Raw genomic sequence first — 19,685 nt, forward strand, 5'->3', positions numbered from 1 at the left:
ATTTAATAAACATATTTTAAATTGAACACATGTCAAATATCCATGGCATTTCCTGATGGTGCCTCACTAGTGTGAGAATTTAAAAGTAAACACATTAAAGATGTTTAATCGCTCTATCTTTGCAAATTACAAATGTACATTATTTTGTGTGGTAGCTTTGATTCTGAAATATGCAAAATGTTTTTTAATGATTGCAGTCTGGGAATTCTCTAGAATAGTTAGTTTCCTTCTTAAAGTAATCTTATGGTCAAGGCTTTAAAAGTGAGGAGCCAGCCTATGAACAATTGCCCTTAATTTGTCTCATTTGCTGGGAATTATTTGGCTATTGACTTTTCTCAAAGAAGGGCTCCTGTGGAGAAAGTAGTGCCATCATGGGGCAAACAATCCCCTAGGAAACTTGCTAACTCAGCCCAAATCTCAGGCAAGCATAATTCTATTTTGTGCTTTTATAGGCAGGAAAGAGGAAAGAATACCATTTGGAAACTACTAAGACTTCTCTTGTTTTTCCTTTAAAAAAAACCAAAAACAAAACCAACGTCTCTAATCTAGATTACTTAAATCAACATGATCAAGAGAGAGAAAAATTGAGCTTTGGAAATGAGGCTCAAAGGGTTAAAAGAACCTCAGTGGAGGGTTGTAGTTACTGAGCTGCTGCCTGCATCTCTTGAACATGGACACAGGATTGCAGCTTCTCTGTTCTGGCTGTTTATGCCTGTGTAAAGTAGGGAGCATGACAACCCCATACGGAGGTTTGCAGTGAGCGTTCAATGAGGTATCTCAGAGAAAGCCCTTGGCATAGTGCCTGGCATAGAAAAAACAGTAGCTATATACCCATAAACACAAATCTAAACCATATCATTATCCTATATGTTCTTTGCTTAATGAATGACCCACAACTCTTGGGGGAAAAAAAGAAGCAGCAGATGGAAATTAAAAAAAAAAGTTTTACTATCACTATGTATTTCTATCATTAAAATGTAGACATTTAAAACAAGAATGAATACATGTTTGAACAATTTGTGTCTGTGAGAGACTGTGGTGTGTGTGTGTGTGTGTGTGTGTGTGTGATCATGATATTTTTACAGGAAAATGAAGAAAGCATCTTAGGATGATGCTATTTCCCTGTTCTGGGTGGGACCTCGCCATTACTAACTTCTGAGTGCCCTGGAAGAAAGGAAGTCCTGGTCTTTCATTGTTTTCCATTTGGTTCTAATTGAGGAAAAAAGAACAAAATAAAAAATACCATTTGTGCTTTACTTAGATTACACCTTGTTTTGTTTGGGGAAGAAATGAATGGAATAGGCACTTTTTCTGCTAGCATAGAATGCGTCCTTCTACTCATCTCTCCCATGTGGTCATTCCCAAGTCCCCAGACTTGACACTAGGCTAGCTGCAGGCCACCTTCTGACAACAGAAAGTACAGGTTCTCTTCTCTGTTCTTTCTGAATCACTACGATTAAGGGATTCTTAAGGCTGGGACTCTAAACATTGTGCAATTTCTAAGAAATTCACCAAGCTGTTAATGCAGTAAATATCTGTTTAATTTACAAACATCAGTAGTGTCACTGATATTAGTCCGGAGAAAGACAGAGCACACCGAATTATACATGTACATCTAATTGTCTTTGTAAAAAGAGCTTTTGGAAAGAAACATCTGCATCTTCACAGGGTACCCTGGGATTCTGAGGAGGGAAGAGCACAATCCACTATAAATCACTCTCAATTCTACATTATAATTTAGCAGCAAACATGTTAACATGGGAACATCAGGGTAATAAAGGAGCTTTATTGTTTGGGGAAAAAAATCACAGTTCTTGTCATTACAGCCTTTTCTTTTGCCACTTCACCCCCCAAAAGGGCCAAAAAGGTCAAGGACGTATTCATTTGTAACAGATCTACTTTCTAGGGTCGATTGCTACATACCATCTCTGTTCTGTGAGGACAGGTTGCAGCGGCCACTTTCTGTACAAGGACCGTCTCACCCAGAGACTTGACAAGGCTCTGCAGGTGTCCTGAGTGAGGCCAGTAGGTCAGTGACACCAGTGGTCAGATGTCCAAGTAAACAAACAGACCCACACCACATCTTTATCCCCAGATATCACCCTATGTTAGTACTATTGCCAAAAAAAATCCTGATTTTTAAGTTTGAAAAATGTACAAAAATATCAGGACAATTATAAATTAATATATATTAAAGCATCAAGAAACAGCAAAAGGATGGCCTAACATGTTAAGTACAATGTACTTTGATACAATAAATATTTCTCATGAAAACAGAATACTGTATAGGGCTGTTTAGAACTCATAGAAACAAAAAAATCATATTACTAATTTATTTATCAATAATCTATTGGTTCTTTATCATCTCCTTTATCGTTTATATTACAAAAAAAATTAATACTGGAAAACGGTCGATAAACACTTTTGTGTGCTTCTTGTGCTAACATGCCGACCTGTATAAAAAGACGATAACATTTTAGCGCCCCCATCCTGTCTCTCACGAATGGGACCCAGGTCTCCCGGGGACTCTATATTTTGCACAAAATATTTCTCATCCATCTGTCCTATCTGCGAATCCTGGGCTCCATCCCTCCGCCTCGCATCCTCACTCACACATGTGCTTGGTCCCCTTGGACCGCAGTGACTCAGATGAGGGCTCAGGGGCCTGTGCTCTGGGCAAGTTCAAGTTCAGGCTCGCGGTTGGCTCCCTGGGTATGTGCTTCGTCCCCATCGCTGTTCCAATGCCTCGGGGTTTACCTCCCTTCCCACGTCTCTGGTGTCGGGGAAGCTGTGGTTCACGCATTTCTATTTTTTTTTTCTCTTCCAAATGCAGGAAAAAAAAAAAGTCTTTATTCTCATAATAAAAATAAGTCTGTTCTGTATTTTACAATATATTTCAAATATTTCCACTAGGAAGCATTCGCGAGTCCAGCGTGGCCAAGCAGGAGACAGCATCTGCCAAGACAGCAGCCCCGGGGAGGCGGTTAGGAGGCGCACCTGCTGCAGCCGCACTTGACCACCTTCTCGACCTCCTCCACGAAGGACGACCCGTCAGTGCATTCGAAGGAGTATTTCCGCCGCTTGCTCCGCAGGGGACCGCAGCACTGGCCCCCCGCGCACCCGCCTCTGCACTCCAGCCGGGACACCTTCTTGGTTGTCTGGCAAGCGGCGTAGCCCTGCTGTTTTTGGTAATAATCTCGGATCCGCTCCCCTTGGCAGGAGACTTCTAGGGAAGAACACAGAGCACAAGCTGTAAATCACGCAGAGGGAGTGCGAATCCGCCCTGGAGCCAGCAGGGGGCGCCTCTCCTCCCTGTCCCTTCCTGCTATTGTCAGTTATACTTCCAGGGCATATAGGGACTGGTGGCATGGCCTGCTGTTCTTTGAAAAAAAAAAAAAAAATGCTTCTTTGGAGCCTTTATTTTCAGTGAATACTGTCAGTGTGAGCTGTAACTGCTATGGCCACTGGACTGACAAGAAAATTGGGCCCCTAACCCTTTTCTTTTATGGCAAAAATGCGCCTCTTCTGTTTTTACACTCCCAGCAGCTGGATCTGTTTACCGCAGGGAGACGTTTCAGAGAGTACGCGGTTTAATTTATTAGACCTGGGGCTTCATATCATTTAGCCTGTTACTTGATACAAAGAACATTCCACGAACTTCATAAATTACCCTGGTAGGAACGAGTTCAAAAAGAGCCATCTGCTGAGAGCTTCCATGGGCACGTTCCCCTCATGTGGTCCCTCTGATACACTCAGCGGAAGCTGGGCCAGCTGGAGGCCAGGGCGAGCTGGTCCCACAGGCACGAGGGAGGAGAGAGGTGGGCTGGCACCTCAGCCCCGCCCCATCCCTCGCACCTGCATGACGTGCTGGGACAAACCATTTTGATTCTAATGTCAGAGGTGATTTTATCCTCAAGCTACTGCCTCTTTATTAGTTCTTTCTTTGTGCCAGGAGACAAACTGGTAATATATTTGGGTGAGAACCTCAGATAAAGGTAAGAAAGGAGTAGAGTTAAGAGTGCTTCCACATAAGGCAGAGGGTTTTCACAGCAGATCAGCCTGGGAGCAGACAGCCGGAGGCAGGTACAATCTTGATGCCGAAGGTTAGGACAGCTCCCACCTGCTGCCTTCATGACACGGGGAAATCTATCAGCAGCAGCAACTACAAGTCCTGCAAAGTCCAGGCCTTCCTCCTCTCACACCCCCCTCTCTGGCTCACTGCCATTGTCTCCCTTTCTCTCTTTTCAAAGACAAGGCCCTCTTGCTTTTCTAAGACGCGGAGGTGCCCAGCTGGTTGGCTTACCTCGGTCACAGCTGTCCCCGGTGTATCCGCTGCTGCATTCGCAGTAGGGCTGCCCCAGGCCGGACAGCCTGCATCTCCCGTGCTTACACTTGATGGCCTGGCAGGGGTTAAACAGGTCCTCCTCTTCATCACACAGGACGCCCCCGTGGCCCTCCAGGCACTTACAGCTGTAGGAGAAGGCGTTGATGGGCAGGCAGGTGCCATGCACACATCTGCAGAGGAGGAACGCAGGAATGACGATGCATTAGCAGAGAGGAGGAGGGTGGAGGATGATGGAAGAAATATGAAGGAGACAGTTTAAGGGGCTGACTCCCTCCCTTTCTCCCTCCCTCTTTCTCTTCCTCCTTCCCTTCCTTCCCTAGGGTTTGCTTTGAGGATTGCCATATGCGTGTTTCACTAACAAGTAGCCCGAACTTACTTATTTCCAAGACAGGGGTCATTGGTCCTCTGGTCACAGAGGGGCCCGGTCCATCCTTCCTCACACTCGCAGGTAAAGCCAGACTGGCTGCTGGCCTGGCACGTGCCGTGGGCGCACACCTTCTTGTGGCATGGCTCACAGCCGGGCAGAATGCCGGTTTGCATGGGCACCTTGCGGAAGTCCTGCAGCTCGCTGTTGATGTAGAGGTTGCGGATGCAGCCGTGGAAACTGGTGCCATTCTGCCCGGGGGCCTGGCGCAGGGCGGCAGCCACGTTGTTTTTCCCGGGCATGCCTGGGGAGGGACAGCGAGTCAGAGGTCAGGCTCTTTGGGGACTCCTCAGCCATTTACCACCCAGATGCTCTTAGCTCTTCCCGCAGGGTGGCAGTCTGTGGGACACGTCTATAGGAGAAACTGATGGCATGAGCATCGGGTCCTGTGGTCTCAACCTGGATGCACTTTGGAATCCCATGGGCTCTTTGAAGAAATACTGTTGCTTGGGACCTCAGCCCAGACCTCCTTGATCCGATTTTCTGGGCAGGGTGGGGAGGGAGAAGAGATGTGTGTGTGTGTGTGTGTGTGTGTGTGTGTGTGTGTGTGTTTTAAATATATTTTTATTGATTTCAGAAAGGAAGGGAGAGGAAAAAAGAAACTTCAACAATGAGAGAGAATCACTGATCAGCTGCCTCCTGCATGCCCCACACTGGGGATGGAGCCTGCAACGTGGGCATGTGCCCTGACTGGGAATCGAACCTTCACCTCCTGGTTCATAGTTTACAACTCAACCACTGAGCGATACCAGCCGGGCGAGATGTGTGTTCTCTGCTTTTCTTTTTTAGAAAAGACTCTGGCAATTTTAATGTACAACTAGAGAAAGGACCTAGTTCACTGATGGTCAATCTTCAATTTTTAATATTTGTTTCAAACCAAACCTGACATAAAGGCATTCATATATAAAACCTAAAAGCTGAGCCCTAACCGGTTTGGCTCAGTGGATAGAGCATCGGCCTGCAGACTCAAGGGTCTGGGGTTCGATTCCTGGTCAAGGGCATGTACCTTGGTAGCGGGCACATCCCCAGTAGGGGGTGTGCAGGAGGCAGCTGATCGATGTTTCTCTCTCATCGATGTTTCTAACTCTCTATCCCTCTCCCTTCCTCTCTGTAAAAAATCAATAAAATATATATATAAAAAAAACAAAACCTAAAAGCTGAGCTACTGTTCCCAAAAGGCAGGATTGGGAAGGCGGAGGGAATTGTGCTCTCTCCCCTCTCCACACTCACCCCTCTACCTGGACACACCCCCAGGAAGCCTAGAGTTCCACAAAGCAAGGTTAGTAATCTCTGACTAATCCTGCCTCTTAAAGACGAAAGGCCCAGGACCCAAGGGTCTACTCAATGCCACCCAGCAGGACTGAGTTAGAGTCAGGCTGATGAGGTGAACCTCTGCAATCTCTCGTCACCGTTCAGTCCATCCGGATTCAGAGGGTGAGAGCTGGTGGTTCACAGTGACCGTGACCCTGGTCCTGCCAAATTCTAAGCTAGCAACTAATCCAGGTCCCCACTGAGAGCATCCGGAGCACAGCCGTGGATGCCAGTGCCTCAGACACTCGCCATGCTTCCTGTCAGGACAGCACCTCATTCACATCATTGTTTTTCTTGCTAATTGAGAGTGAAACCATCCTATTCCAAGACATCGGAAATACAGAAGAAATTCCTCCAAACACAGAATTAGCAATCTTTGTATATATTCATTCCACTAGTGGCAGTCATGGAGTAACCCACATTTGGCAACACTGAGGAATCTTTCCACGGCCTAAGCCAGACCCTGAAATAGCTCCTGGATGAGATCCTACAGGAGGCAACTGTCCAGGTTGCAGTGGGAGAAGGGGAGGACGGTGGAGGCTCGCAGAACAGCTGACTCCCCCCTGGCTGTTCATGTCCTCCTTGTGCCTGGACTCTGAGCTTCTGGCTGGAGGGCTCAAGGGGGGAAAGCCCTGGCTCTCACTTCCTAGGGGGTTCAATGGTGACAAAGACCAAGAACCTGAGTACTCTCTGGGCCCTGCCTCATGGCATCATCATCTTTCCCATTCAAAGGAGCCAGAGTCAGACAGCTAAGTGCACAGCATCACAAGGCTAGAGGTTGAAGTCTTTATTGTTGGTTTTGGATGCACTTTGTCCGGTCTAGGGCTTGGTTTTCTCATCTATAACATGGATGGATGGACTAAAACAGTTGTGTCCAAGCTGGTCATACATAAGAACCAGCAGAAGCTCAATCCCGGAAGGCGGCTCCCTGATCCCCTTCTCTCCCCTCCCTGAGATGCTGACTCAGCAGAAAGGTGTGTCATGCAGGGATTTAAATGTTAACCTGCAACTCAGGTGATTCTGATGCAGGTGGTTCCCCATCACACTTTGATGGGTACTGAACTATGCACTTGGCTTTGCAGTTCCATGAGTTCAGGCTTTTAGTCTATGTCCATCTGGCCTTGGAGACTGGGCTACAGTGTAGAGCTGGGTCAGAAAGATGAAGCCTGCCATTGCCAGGAGAGGACCATGACAGGAAATTCCTTGCTCTGGGGTAAATTCTTCTAATTTACTCTTATCTGTCCATCACATATGTGTGGATTTCAATGTCCATATGTGCATGTGTCAAGGTTAAATACTGACTGGTGATGTTCCTCAGCAGGGACAATTAGGAAGTGTGTTCCTTTTATTCCCAAAGCTAACAACTGTAACAAGTCCAGCTTTGATCATAGTAAATTGTAAACACTGATCCATCACACATATATTTACTTTCAATAGGACATCATATAATGAAGAAGTATTCGGAGTCAACCTTTCGCATACCTGCCAGAGTTCTGACTAGGGAACTAGGTCTTAATTGATAAGCAGAAGTAGATCCCTGTGTTGCTGTTCCTTTTAGCCTTTCTTCCATGCCATGGGCTGTAACTGGAGGTCAATCAATCTATCAGTCAACTGATAACTTAGTAGATGGTTTTAGACTTAATAAGCTCTACATGTTTTAAAATGACAACAGAGGGATCAAGTGTCAAAGCTGACTTCCTCTGTGACATTAGGAGATTGTGACACATCGAGGGGTCTTTACTATTGTTTTTTAATCCCATCAGGCAATGCCAGATGTTCTGATTGGGTTATTATACAGAAAAGCGTAAAGATTAGACTGTTTTGTATTGAGCAAGGACTATATCGTGGGTAACTGATGACCTAAGGGAAGGTAAAGCTGCCTCCCTCTTTTGATAGAGAATATTCCTGCAAAGGGCCCAAGGCCTGGTGTCATCATTGAGGTGTGTCCCAATTTTCAAACTGGGGGAGAGAAGACAGCAGATAGCTTGTTTACTGGGCTCTCCTTGGCTAACCCAGGTCCTCCAGCCTTTGCCAAGAGCATTCAGGGCTGCGGTTCTACCATCGCCTTGTGTTTCTTTAATCTGAACTACCCTTGCACTCGAGTTGGAAGGAAATGAGCCCACTCTGTTCACTAGCAGTGAGGCGGGGATGGAAGTGGTTCCCCTCAGGCCTGGATGGACAGCCAGGCCCTCTACCCTTAGAAGGATTACCAGTTTTAGTTAGGAATTTAAAACTTTTTGTTTTCCTTTATTGAAAAATGCTCTGACCCAAGCACTCTGATTCTGTAATTCCCCCCGGAACCCCATGCTATCCTAAAGGGGTTTAAAAACATTGAATGAAATGGTTTGTAATGGAAGCATAATGATATCAAGTGAAGAACAAATCCAGAAATGAACAAAAAGCCACACACGTAGACTGCTTCCCTTTATGCTCTATGCTAGTAACTGACTGGCAATGCAGGTGGCTTGGGGGTCAGACAAACCTAGACTTGAATGAGGTGTCTATCACTTCATAGCTTTGTGAACTTGAACAAGATTTATGAAGTCCCTGGAACTGTCTCTTCGGGACTGTAAAACAAAGAAAAATCATACCTACTGCCTAAAGTCTCTGAAGAATAAGACTGTCAAAGAAGCATTGTGTTGGCACATAGCATGTGCTTAGCAAATATAATTTCTCTCACATCTCAGGTGCCTCTGTGACTTGCCTTGTCCATCCCAAGGCAACAGCTGTTAACTGTAGTCCAGGCCAAAGGGAAGGCTCTGTCTTTTAATGAATCTCATAGTTGTGATTCCCATGAAGCAACTACATCAGTCAACTTGCTGCACAGACTTAACAGGGGAGGCATTTGATTACTTGAAAATGTGCCTGCCTTCCCCATGCCTGTGGGCACAGAAGAGATTCTTTTTCAACTCTATATCCCTGACAAATGTAATAACTTAGTTTACAGAACATGGGAGATGCTCAATAAATATTTACAGAATGGAACCAAAGACTTTTAACTTTCTATCTAAGTGCTAAGATTTTCTATCGCAGAAATTATTAAAAATAAAAGTGTTCTGGACGTTCAGGGCAATTCCAAACAAAGCTGTCCGGGAAGGGTTTGAGGGGTTGAGGACATTGTGCAGAGGCCAACAGTTACTATTATTTTGAAGGGAATGAGACAAACTTTGTGAAATTACCTGTCCTGGTGAAGAAATCAGTTACATTGACCTGTTGAAAAGCTTTATCTTATTTATCTGTAAAGTAAGTTAATTTTATCAGTCAATCCACCTCACTCAATCCAATGCAATTTCATTCAGTTCAACATCACATGCTTCTTTGCCTGAAATTTGAAATTCTATGTCTTCAGTTTATATTGGTTCCTCCAGATGGAGGCAAGAGGGGAAGCTCTCTCTTTTGTGGATCCTCTCCTCTGAGCTCCTTCTGAATTTTGCAGATACTTCCTTCCTCACCTATTTACTCCTCTGACTTCTTCTTGCTTAAAATGAAGTCCAGAGTCTTTATCACTCCAAGCCCAAATCATCTGCCCTCCCAACCCTCTCTCTTGTTCACCCACATTAAGGTCACAGCTAAACAAAAATACTTTCTATTACCCCAATGCAATTTGTACATTTAACTCATTCATTATTTGTTTGTTCGTTCATTCATTCATTCAATTTCATTAGTAATTATCCTGTCATCTACATGAGTTAGCCACTGGTGGCCCAGACATTCCAGCATGGTAATATGTTCACTTCCTCAAGGGAGCTGGGGTGAGGTCATGCACTCCACAGTGTGTATCAAACCTGTTTTGTCATTTTTTTCATTGTCTGATTTGTCCTCTCACCACTTCCTTTGTCCATAGGCCAGATTAAATAATAAGATTACTTCCTAAAACGTGTAACTCACCTAGCATGTGATAGACACAAAAAAATGTCAATGTTCTTCTCCACCCCAACGACCCATTTAGTTAAAACCAGAGCTGGGATTACGAATGGTCCCTTAACAGCTTATTTGGGCTCTTCCTTTTCTATCCTTGCTGTCTTTCAGGGATGGATCAGTATTGGTCAATGACCATGGGACCAGGCACCAACAACTTCAGAATCAGGCTTTGATGACAATCACACATCAAAACCCACTGGATTTGGAAGGGTGCTTACCTCCTACATAGAGTGGGGAGTCAAAATTCAGAGTGGACTGCTTTGACAAGTTGGTGATGATTTTGGGGCTCCCTCCATCCACGGAGAGGGAGAGACTCTGGTCCAGAGCAAGTAGCTCCACAATGTGAAAGTTTCCATCATTGATCGTCTCCACGCTGCAAACAAACAAACAAAAACAAAACTTAGATGGTGCTTCCATGTTCTTCATATTAAAGAAAAGAAGTTACAATATAAATCCAATAAGCACTTCTTGGGAGAGCATACTCCTATCTAACATGAATAAAGATAAAAACCATTGGTTGATTTAAAAATAAAATATATGTTCAAGATGATAAAATTTCCATTCCTAGGAAAGATAGAAGCTTGTTCTTCCATTGGGAGAAGTGGAAACGAGTACATTTTATCATTATCCAGTCATTTTCTCCTAATATATAGAAATTAAAAAGACACTTGATGTATTTGCTTTAAAATTCCACAAAAGTTCCATTTACAAGACAAGGAACCTATGCCTGCGTCAAATACCTCCTTCATGTGCTAATGTTAGGAGATAATTGCCTCTGCTCTCTTCAATCTGCACATAAGACATTAGAATCAAACATACACATGAATACAGGAAGAACCAAGGTGGTAGAATCACTGTACTTTTAAAAAAATGTTTATATTGATCTTTAGAGAGAGAGAGGAAGTGAGAGGGATAGAGAGCAGAAACATCAATGATGAGAGAGAATCATTGATCAGCTGCCTCCTCCTGCACGCCCCCTACTGGGGATCAAGCCCACAACCTGGGCATGTGCCCTGACCAGGAATTGAATCAGTGACCTCTTGGTTCATGGATCAATGCTCAACCACTGAGCCACACTGACTGGGCTGCACTTTTTTAAATGTGTTAATTGATAATATACTCTTACTTTCTTTGCATTTTTCAGAAGGTCACCCATCAAATGATACTCCTGGGAAGAAATCTACGTTCAGTGGAGAAGAGGGAATACGGATTAAACAGAAAGCATAACATAGTCGTATCTAGGAGTCTAGTGCTGACAGTGGTTCTTCAGTTTCTCTTTTAGAACTTTGTAGGGCCGGGTCCAGCAATTATTCGAAAAAGTTTGAGGGGGGCTCATGAAAAGTCACAAAATGGTTAAAAACTGAGGTCAATGAAACATGAGGATTGGGAATAGGATGAAATTGGGTGCGATCAGTACGTAGGTGCTGTGTGGCTGTGAAGTGGGGCTGTACATCTCACAGGAGTGCTGCAGCAGCAAAGATGAGAACAGGACCCACGAAGAAAACAGGATCAAGACACAGTGCATGTTGGGAAGATACTCACCATTCAGTATAGATGCAAAATAGGGCACAATGCAAATTAGGCCCAAAAGTAAATAGTGAATATCACAGAACTAATACAATAGTGTTTTGACTGGAAAGACTTTTTTAAAAGGCTCAAAAGTGGAAATATTGGAGCATATGTTGGAGAGATCGCGAATAATGAATATTCTCTACACAAGGTGTTTCCTTAAATTCCCAGGAGCTGATATTTAGATTTGCTAACAGATCAAGCCTGGGAAATAACAGAAGAATGTATTGACATTTCTGCTCAATGGTTCTCACCACAGAAGTCTAATCTTTTTCTTTTTTTCCTGCATAAAATAGATTTTGTGATTTAACAACAATAGAAAGCATTCTGCAGAACTGTGAAAAACCTGAAGTTCTCTATTTTAAGTGGTGAAAGGAGCCCCTGTGTGCCGGGATCTTTGATAACCTGTCTCAAATGTCATCTTTTAAAAATGTTAGATATAACAATCAATATGTTTGCCTTCTACACATTTAATTATCCCACTAAAATCAACATTAAAAAACGCTATACAAGGACATTGTTTTTCTAAATAAATTTGCACTGCAACTGTTAGTAGTCTCAATTATGACTGTTTTCTAAGGGGGATATGCTGTGTAGAAATATCAACTAGTGGTTAAGCATACAGATTTTGGTGTCAGGTAAACCTGGACTTAAATCCAGGTCTTAAATTTATTAAATTTTTGACTTTAGATAAGTTACTTAATTGCCAATAAATTTCAGTTTTCTCTTCAGTAAATGTTAGTAAATATTTATCCCTCTTATAATTAATGGGAGGTCTATAGAGAATGATTTTTTTAAAATGCAAAGCAAAGCATCCAGCATATGGAAAGAACAAAGTTAAATGTTAGATATTAGTAATCATATCATTATATAAATAACTAGAGGCCCGGTGCACGAAATTCATGCATGGTGGGGAGCGGGGGTAGCGGGGGTAGCGGGGGGTGTTGTCCCTCAGCCCAGCCTGCAGTCTCTCCAATCTGGGACCCCTCAAGGGAACTTCATTTTTTCCTTCAAGAGTGTGGTGGAAAAACCCTAGATTACCTTCTTGGATTCTTATAACCCAAATTACCAAGAACACTGCAATTGGTGGCCTACAGGGAGCTTAGCCAATGAGTGGTCAGAAAAGGTATTTACTCTAAAAATGGTTTGGCTCAGTGGGCCTGCAGACTGAAGGGTCCCAGGTTTGATTCCTGTTAAGGGCATGTACCTTGGTTGGAGGCATATCCCCAGTGGGGAGTGTGCAGGAGGCAGCTAATGGATGTTTCTCTCTCATTGATATTTCTGACTGTCTATCCCTCTCCCCTCTTCTCTGTAAAAAAAAAAAAAAGTCAATAAAAAAAATTTTTTTAAAAGGTGTATCCTCTGCAGCTCATGCAGCCCCTGGGTTATGTCCACTGGGCTAGGGGCATGTCCCTGCCACCCAGTGGTGGCTGCCGGGGTCTCCGCACACCCCAGAGGCCAGCAGCCATCCCCCTGTGGAGGGCACTAGGCTTGGGGCATGGACACAATCTGCCACTTGGTGCTGGAGCTTGGAAAGCCTCTGGGGCGGGGCGGGAACATTCCCGTCTCCAAACGCCCCAAGGCCAGCAGCCAGCCCCACCATGGGCCCCAGGCTCGAGGCTTGCAGGGACCCTGGGCAGCATGCAGCAGTGGCCGCCAGGGTCTCGGCAAACCCAGGAGGCCAGCAGCAGCCCCTGGTCCTGGGCGCCTGGCTGGGGGCGTGGCCCCAAACCGCCGCTTTGTGCAGGAGCCTTTGCAAGCGGCTTGGGGAGGCCAGCAGCCAGCCTGACCATGGGCCTCAGGCTCGGGGCTTGCAGGGACCCCGGGCAGCACACAGCAGTGGCCACCAGGGTCTCGGCACACCCCGGAGGCCAGCGGCAGCCCCTGGTCCTGGGCGCCTGGCTGGGGGCGTGGCCCCAAACCGCCGCTTTGTGCAGGAGCCTTTGCAAGCCGCTGGGGGCGGGGCAGAACATCCCCGCGTTGCTATAGCGACACGGGGATGTTCCGCCCGCCAGGTTGCTTGGCGCCTACACCCATAGGCTCTGAGTGGCCAGGGGGCATTCTGGGACCCCTGCCGCTCAGGACCTAAGCACAGGCCTACAGGCTAGGAGCGGCCTGGGTCCGGAGGATGTTTCCTGGACCCAGGCCGCTCAGCGCCCGCATATGCAAATTAACCGCCATCTTGTTTGCTCTGATTGGCTGTGGGTGTAGTGGAGGTGCGGTCAATTTGCATGTTTCTCTATTATAAGGTAGAATGCCATGCTATGTCAGAGTTTTCAGAAAGAAACTAGTCCAATTTCATTTTTAGCCTTAAGCGGGTGAGCTGGGCCAGGGTGTGCGGAAAGCTTTGCTTCCCCTGTTGCCGCCGACAACCCTGGCCTGCTCTCTCAAGCTCCATTCTGTCGCCATTTGTTTGAATTTGTTTACCTTCTACTATTGAAACTTTGTAGCTTGAGTGGAGGTTTAGGCCTGCAACGGCTATGGAAAGCTTGGCTTCCTCTGTTACCTGGGAAACCTTGCTCTCTGTGGCTGTAGCCATCTTGGATTGGGGTTAATTTGCATACTCGCCCTGATTGGCTGGTGGGCGTGGCTTGGCTGGTGGGCGTGGCTTATGTAGCGGAGTGATGGTTAATTTGCATATTACCATTTTATTAGAGAGGATTGTAAGATTAAAAGACTGGCAAAAACACAATAGCTTGTTTGGGGGCATATCTTATTCAAATTACTAAAAGTTTTAGGTAAAACATTAAAATAAAGATATACATATAGAAGGTAGTAGTCAATCACTTTTTCCTTTGTGATCATATGCAACTCTCAAAATGGTTTTCTATCAATGTTCTATGAACACTGACCTTAACTAAGTCATAAATATTAACCCTTTGCACTCGCTTGCTTTTTTCTCGATTCCTTTATTCTAATGCTAACCGTGTCGAGTCACACTTGACATCTGAGTGCAAAAGGTTAATAGTGCTCCTCTCCCTTTTCTTTTTTTTTAAAAATATATTTTATTGATTTTTTTACAGAGAGGAAGGGAGAGAGATAGAGAGTTAGAAACATCGATGAGAGAGAAACATTGATCAGCTGCCTCCTGTACACCCCCTACTGGGGATGTGCCTGCAACCTAGGTACATGCCCTTGACCGGAATCAAACCCGGGACCCTTGAGTCCGCAGGCCGACGCTCTATCCACTGAGCTAAACCAGTTTCGGCTCCCTTTTCTTTACAATTGTAAAAATAAGCCACATGTACTGGGGAATGGGTTCTGGGTCACATGGGTTTTAGACAATCAATCCAGGCTTGTCATTGTCAATGGTGGTGTTTGGTACAGTACAACTGAGTATGCAACTTTAAAGCAGGAGCAGTATTACTTATTTCTGTACTCTTTAATGTATCCAGTAGAGTGTCTGGTATATAGTAGATGCTCAATAAATATATGTTAAGTAAATAAAATATGAGGGAGTTGGATTAAGCATAACATATATAAGTTTTTAGTAATACTAATGGGATTATAGTTACACATAGTCTAGAGACTTCAAGCAATCTTCAGGAAGGACACCTAAACAATGCACTTTATTTAAAATATCTAATTTTTCAGGGACCATATCCTGAAGGACAATGCTGGGAGATAAACCTTGTTCAGCTTGTCCTAGGTCTCATTAGATTTGTGACAGTGGGTTTGTGACACAGGTAGTTTTCCTCTGCTTTTTCTTCCTCATCAGGGAAATGTGATTAATAAGACCAAAGAAATATATAGCACATACTATGAGCCAGGATCTGACCTAAGAACTTTACATGGGTTTAACTCATTTGAAACCCATAACAACTCTAAGGTTTGGGCACCTAGGGTATTCAAGGTGGCACAGCCAGTGGCCAAATAAATTTGAAGCCAGGTTGCTTGGTGTAGGGAGTAGCTCTAGGGTCAAGCCTCGGGCTGACCTGTGGCAGGGCCACAAAGAAGTCCCAGCCTGGAGGGCAGAGCGCTCCTAGCATAATTAAGCCTGACCTTGTTCCCTAATTCCTTCCTACATAGCTAATGACTGTGGGAGGTGCAGCAAGTGTTGCCAAAACAAGAACACTTATAGACATGTTAATCTACCCTTGTTTTAATCAGACTATAAAATAAAGCATCAGCTTGCAGGCTGGGTCTTTTGTGTCCTCATCCAGGCACAGGAGATCCACCGAGCCCCAGCTGTATTCTCTTGTCTGCCTTTTCTTCAATCCTTCACTGCCCCTCCTCAGGTTCACTCTTGGCCATGCTGGCGTGGCACAGCTTGGTTCTAGAGTGTGTGCTTCTAATTATTATGCATCACTTTTGCAAATAAAAGAAAACACACCTAAAGAGTACCTAGTACTATACAATCAACATGTATAGATGATTTCACTCCCAAATAGCCCAGGAATGAAGTTCTATGGAAAACGACCTCATATGAAGGTTGCACAACTTGTACATTTAAAAAAAATCAAGAATTGTAAAAAATATGCAATAATCTTATAATGAGAGTCTGAAGGCTATGAGAAGGCTTCTGAAGTGTACAGACATGAAACCTGGATTTGGATTCAATTTTCCCAATTATAAAATTCAGACTGACTATGTTTCTCTCCTCCTGAAAGCTTTGTATCAGAGTAGATCATTCCAGAACTAGGCAAGAGTTATCACTGAGCTGAATTCCATTTCTTTTTTCCTAGAATGAAGGCCACACTCTGGCCTTTTAATAGATATGTGTTGTGAATTTAATATTTTTATTTTAATATATGTTTATTATTGATAGTATTATAGATATCTCCCCTTCTTCCTCCCTTCCCCCACTCCTCCCAGCCTCTAACCACCCCAGGTCTTCACTACCCTATTGCCCGTGTCCATGGGCTATGCCTATTAGTATATAAGTTCTTCGGTTTATCTCTTCTTGTCCCCCACAACCCCACTTTGAGGTATGTCAGTCTGTTCTATGCCTCCATTTTTTGGGGTCTTACTTTGTTGGTCAATTCATTTTGTTCAGTGACCCCACTTCTGGGAATATATCCTAATATTTTTAGATTCTTTGTTTTCTGAGGTGGCATTGTGGGGATGGGGCCTGGGGAGGATACGTGAGCGCTAAGAGTATTCTAAACTGGTGTTTCACGCTGTCCTGTAAAGCATACCATAAACTGGGGACGGACCAGGAATGCCCTTTTAAAATAAAGCAGTGTCTGACACAGCAGTTGTTACACAATAAAACAGCCATCATCGATTTTACCATCTATCACAGTCATCGCCTACCTACCCACGTGCAATGCACAGGTCCCTCTGCGTTCTGACAAGTATTGATAAACTCTCTCACTCCCCCCCTCGGGAACTATATATCTGATGACTCACGGAAGTCACAAGTGAACCACTTAGCATCGAGCCTTTCCACTGGGAACATAAATTGCATTTATTACCATTATTATGTAATTCCGTTTTGCTATACTCATCTGTTACCTGCCGTTTTCTATTTTTGAATTTCTAAATGGATGTATGAAAACAAAGCAGTTACTCAACTGCGTCTTGTGGTCGGCTACAGAAAAAGAGTTTAAGAACTTGGGGCTTAAGAGAAGAGAGGCTCCAACTTGTCTCAGATTTTCCTAACTTATGCAGGACACATTAACATCGACTTTCATATTTCTATCTCCACCATAAATCTTGAGTTATATCAGTAACTGAATAAAGATAAATAGTTCATTTGGCTTAGGCCAGGTCCAGCTTTTTGCCTTACAAATTTAAAGTATCTGTTGGCACATTCTGTGCAATTAAATAGGAATAAAAAAAAAAACAGACAAATTCAACTGGTCACCTCATTTTGATATCTCTTGGCTGAAGTTACTCCAACTGTATGGTGGGAGGGTAATAAAAATTTCCCTGCCTATCTCTTTAAGTCAAAAGGAATGTTGGGGCCAAATGGGATCAAAGGTATTTATGTATGTGCATAAGAGTTTTCACAGGGACATTTTATAAAATAATGAGTTTATCAAGTAAAGTTATATTTTACCCAGTACTTCAGAAGCCAATTATCTAATTGAAATGCACTAAAATAGAAAGTGAATCTGCCTTCAGTCAGAGCCCCATGTAAGACAATAACATTTGCACTTGGGTATTTATTCTTCAGCATCTGGATACCTGAGCATGAAGAGCATCCATAAACCACAATCATTACCAATCATTGTGAACCTACTGTGTGCCTCCACCATACTAGGAGCTTTGCACTCATTACTTATAATTCTCCCAATCACACATGAAAAACAGATCTAATTCCAATTGCTCAGATGAGAAAATGTAAGCACACAGAGGTGCAGTAACCTGCTCAAAGTTACAAAGTTGGTAAAAAGTGGTGTCTTCCCCTGTGTTATATCAAGAAGGGCCGAGTTTTATCTTGGAAATGAGAAAACCGTATCGATTCTGTTTCTCCAACGAGAACCAATTTATTATTATTATTGTTATTATTATTATTACTAGTAGCCCGTTTGCACGAAGATTCGTGCAATAGACCTTCATTCACCTGGCTGCCTGCACCAGTTTTCTGCCAGCACCAGGGACCCAGGCCTTGGCTGTGGCCACCTCCTTCTGCCTTCTTTCAGGGTCGGGGCTTGGCCCCGGGCTGTGGCCTTGGGCTCAGCCGCACCCAACATCCCTGCTAAGGATCGCAGGAGCCGACCCCCAGTGGTTTCCTGCAATCCGTGCAGGCTCCCCGCTGGTGCCCAAGGCCGGGAAAGCCTCCGCCCGAGGCTTTCCTGGCCTTGGGCTCCGCCACACCCCAACGTCCCTGCAACAGTTTCCTGGTGAGCGTGGTTGGTGGGCGTAGCTTGGGCATAGCGAAGGTGCGGTCAATTTGCATATTTGTCTATTATAAGGTAAGATTATTAAGCTAAGCCTGTAAGTTGCCTAACTCAGAGGCTGTGTACTGAACCAAGCCTAAGAGCTGGAGGGGAAATTCCCCTGAAGGTGTATGCATTCCTTAACTACTGAAGCCGATTAATGCATGGTACAATCCTGTGCTTTTGTAAGATATTTATTTGATTTCCTAGTTTTTAAATAGTTGACTATGTTTCCAAAGAAGCTGTCTGGTTTGGAAAATGACATTAATTTGAATCTAAAAAACAAAGCATGCCATTTTTATTAAAATGTTTAAAGTTTCTACCTAGATGACAACAGTCACTGTGAAAGGCAATCAATTATCAGCCTGCTTGAGAAAAAAATGAATTACTCCATTTCTGTCCAAGGGATTACTGCTGATGGTAGTTTTAAGTTTAGGCTGTCATTCATTCATTCACTAATTCACTAATTCATTCATTCACTCATTCATTCATGGCACTATTGCCAAGTCCCTTTTGATGCTATTCTCTAAGCAGTTTAAAAATTAGGCTACATGTGATATTCTATAACCATTCACTCGTTAGGCAGTTCATGTCATCTCTGCTGATTGGATCCCTTAGACAGCAGGGATCTAATGCTGGCGAATGTTCAATGACTAGCTCTCTGAAACAAGAAAAAGAGCCTGGATTTTCAGGGATTTCTGTGGTGGAAATACTCTCCACACGGCTGATTTCAAGGCCAACATCAAGCATGATGTCATGGAACTTGGAAATGAGAAGAGATGCACATTCAGAGCTTTTATAAAAGTGGTTCTGAAATCATGGTCCCTGGACGAGAGCATCACTTGGGAACTTAGAGAAACAAAAATTGGGGGACATAGCTGAGATGTGAATCAGGAACTAGAGGCGGAGCCCAGGAATATGCATTTTAACATACCTTTCAGGTGATTCTGATACACACTGTGTGAAAACAATTGCTCTACATCACTGCCTGCATGTCCGGCCCTGTTAGCAGTAAGCATGTCTACAAGAAACCATGACCTTTTGAAGTCAGATGTCAAAAATAAAATGAGCCCTGGATGGTGTTCCTCAGTGGTTAGAGTGTCGGCCCATGAACCAACGGATTTTGAGTTTGATTCAAGTCAAGGACATGTACCTGAGTTGCAGGTTCCCTGCCCTGGTTGGGACGAGTGTGGGAGGCAACGAATTGATATGACTCTCATATCGATGTTTCACTCTCTCCTCTCCCCCTCCCTTCTACTCTCTCTAAAATCAATGGGAAAAAAGTCCT

The 19,685-nt window shown here is 44.1% G+C and overlaps 1 protein-coding gene across 2 annotated transcripts in view; it reads right to left on the minus strand.

The window, feature by feature from the left end:
* Positions 1-1,523: 1,523 nt before the first annotated feature.
* The window catches only part of SLIT2 (slit guidance ligand 2), a 343,459-nt gene continuing 325,297 nt past the window's right edge, over positions 1,524-19,685 (minus strand). For both annotated transcript variants that reach the window (XM_079795128.1, XM_079795127.1), the window contains 4 exons: positions 10,220-10,374; positions 4,722-5,013; positions 4,304-4,515; positions 1,524-3,226 (listed from right to left, as the gene is read on the minus strand). In XM_079795128.1, the coding sequence (XP_079651254.1) occupies positions 2,985-3,226; positions 4,304-4,515; positions 4,722-5,013; positions 10,220-10,374 (901 nt within the window). In that variant the 3' untranslated portion in view covers positions 1,524-2,984. The remainder of the gene's footprint in view (positions 3,227-4,303; positions 4,516-4,721; positions 5,014-10,219; positions 10,375-19,685) is intronic.

This window comes from Cnephaeus nilssonii, assembly GCF_951640355.1.
Source record: "Cnephaeus nilssonii genome assembly, chromosome: 1".
NCBI lineage: Eukaryota > Metazoa > Chordata > Mammalia > Chiroptera > Vespertilionidae > Cnephaeus > Cnephaeus nilssonii.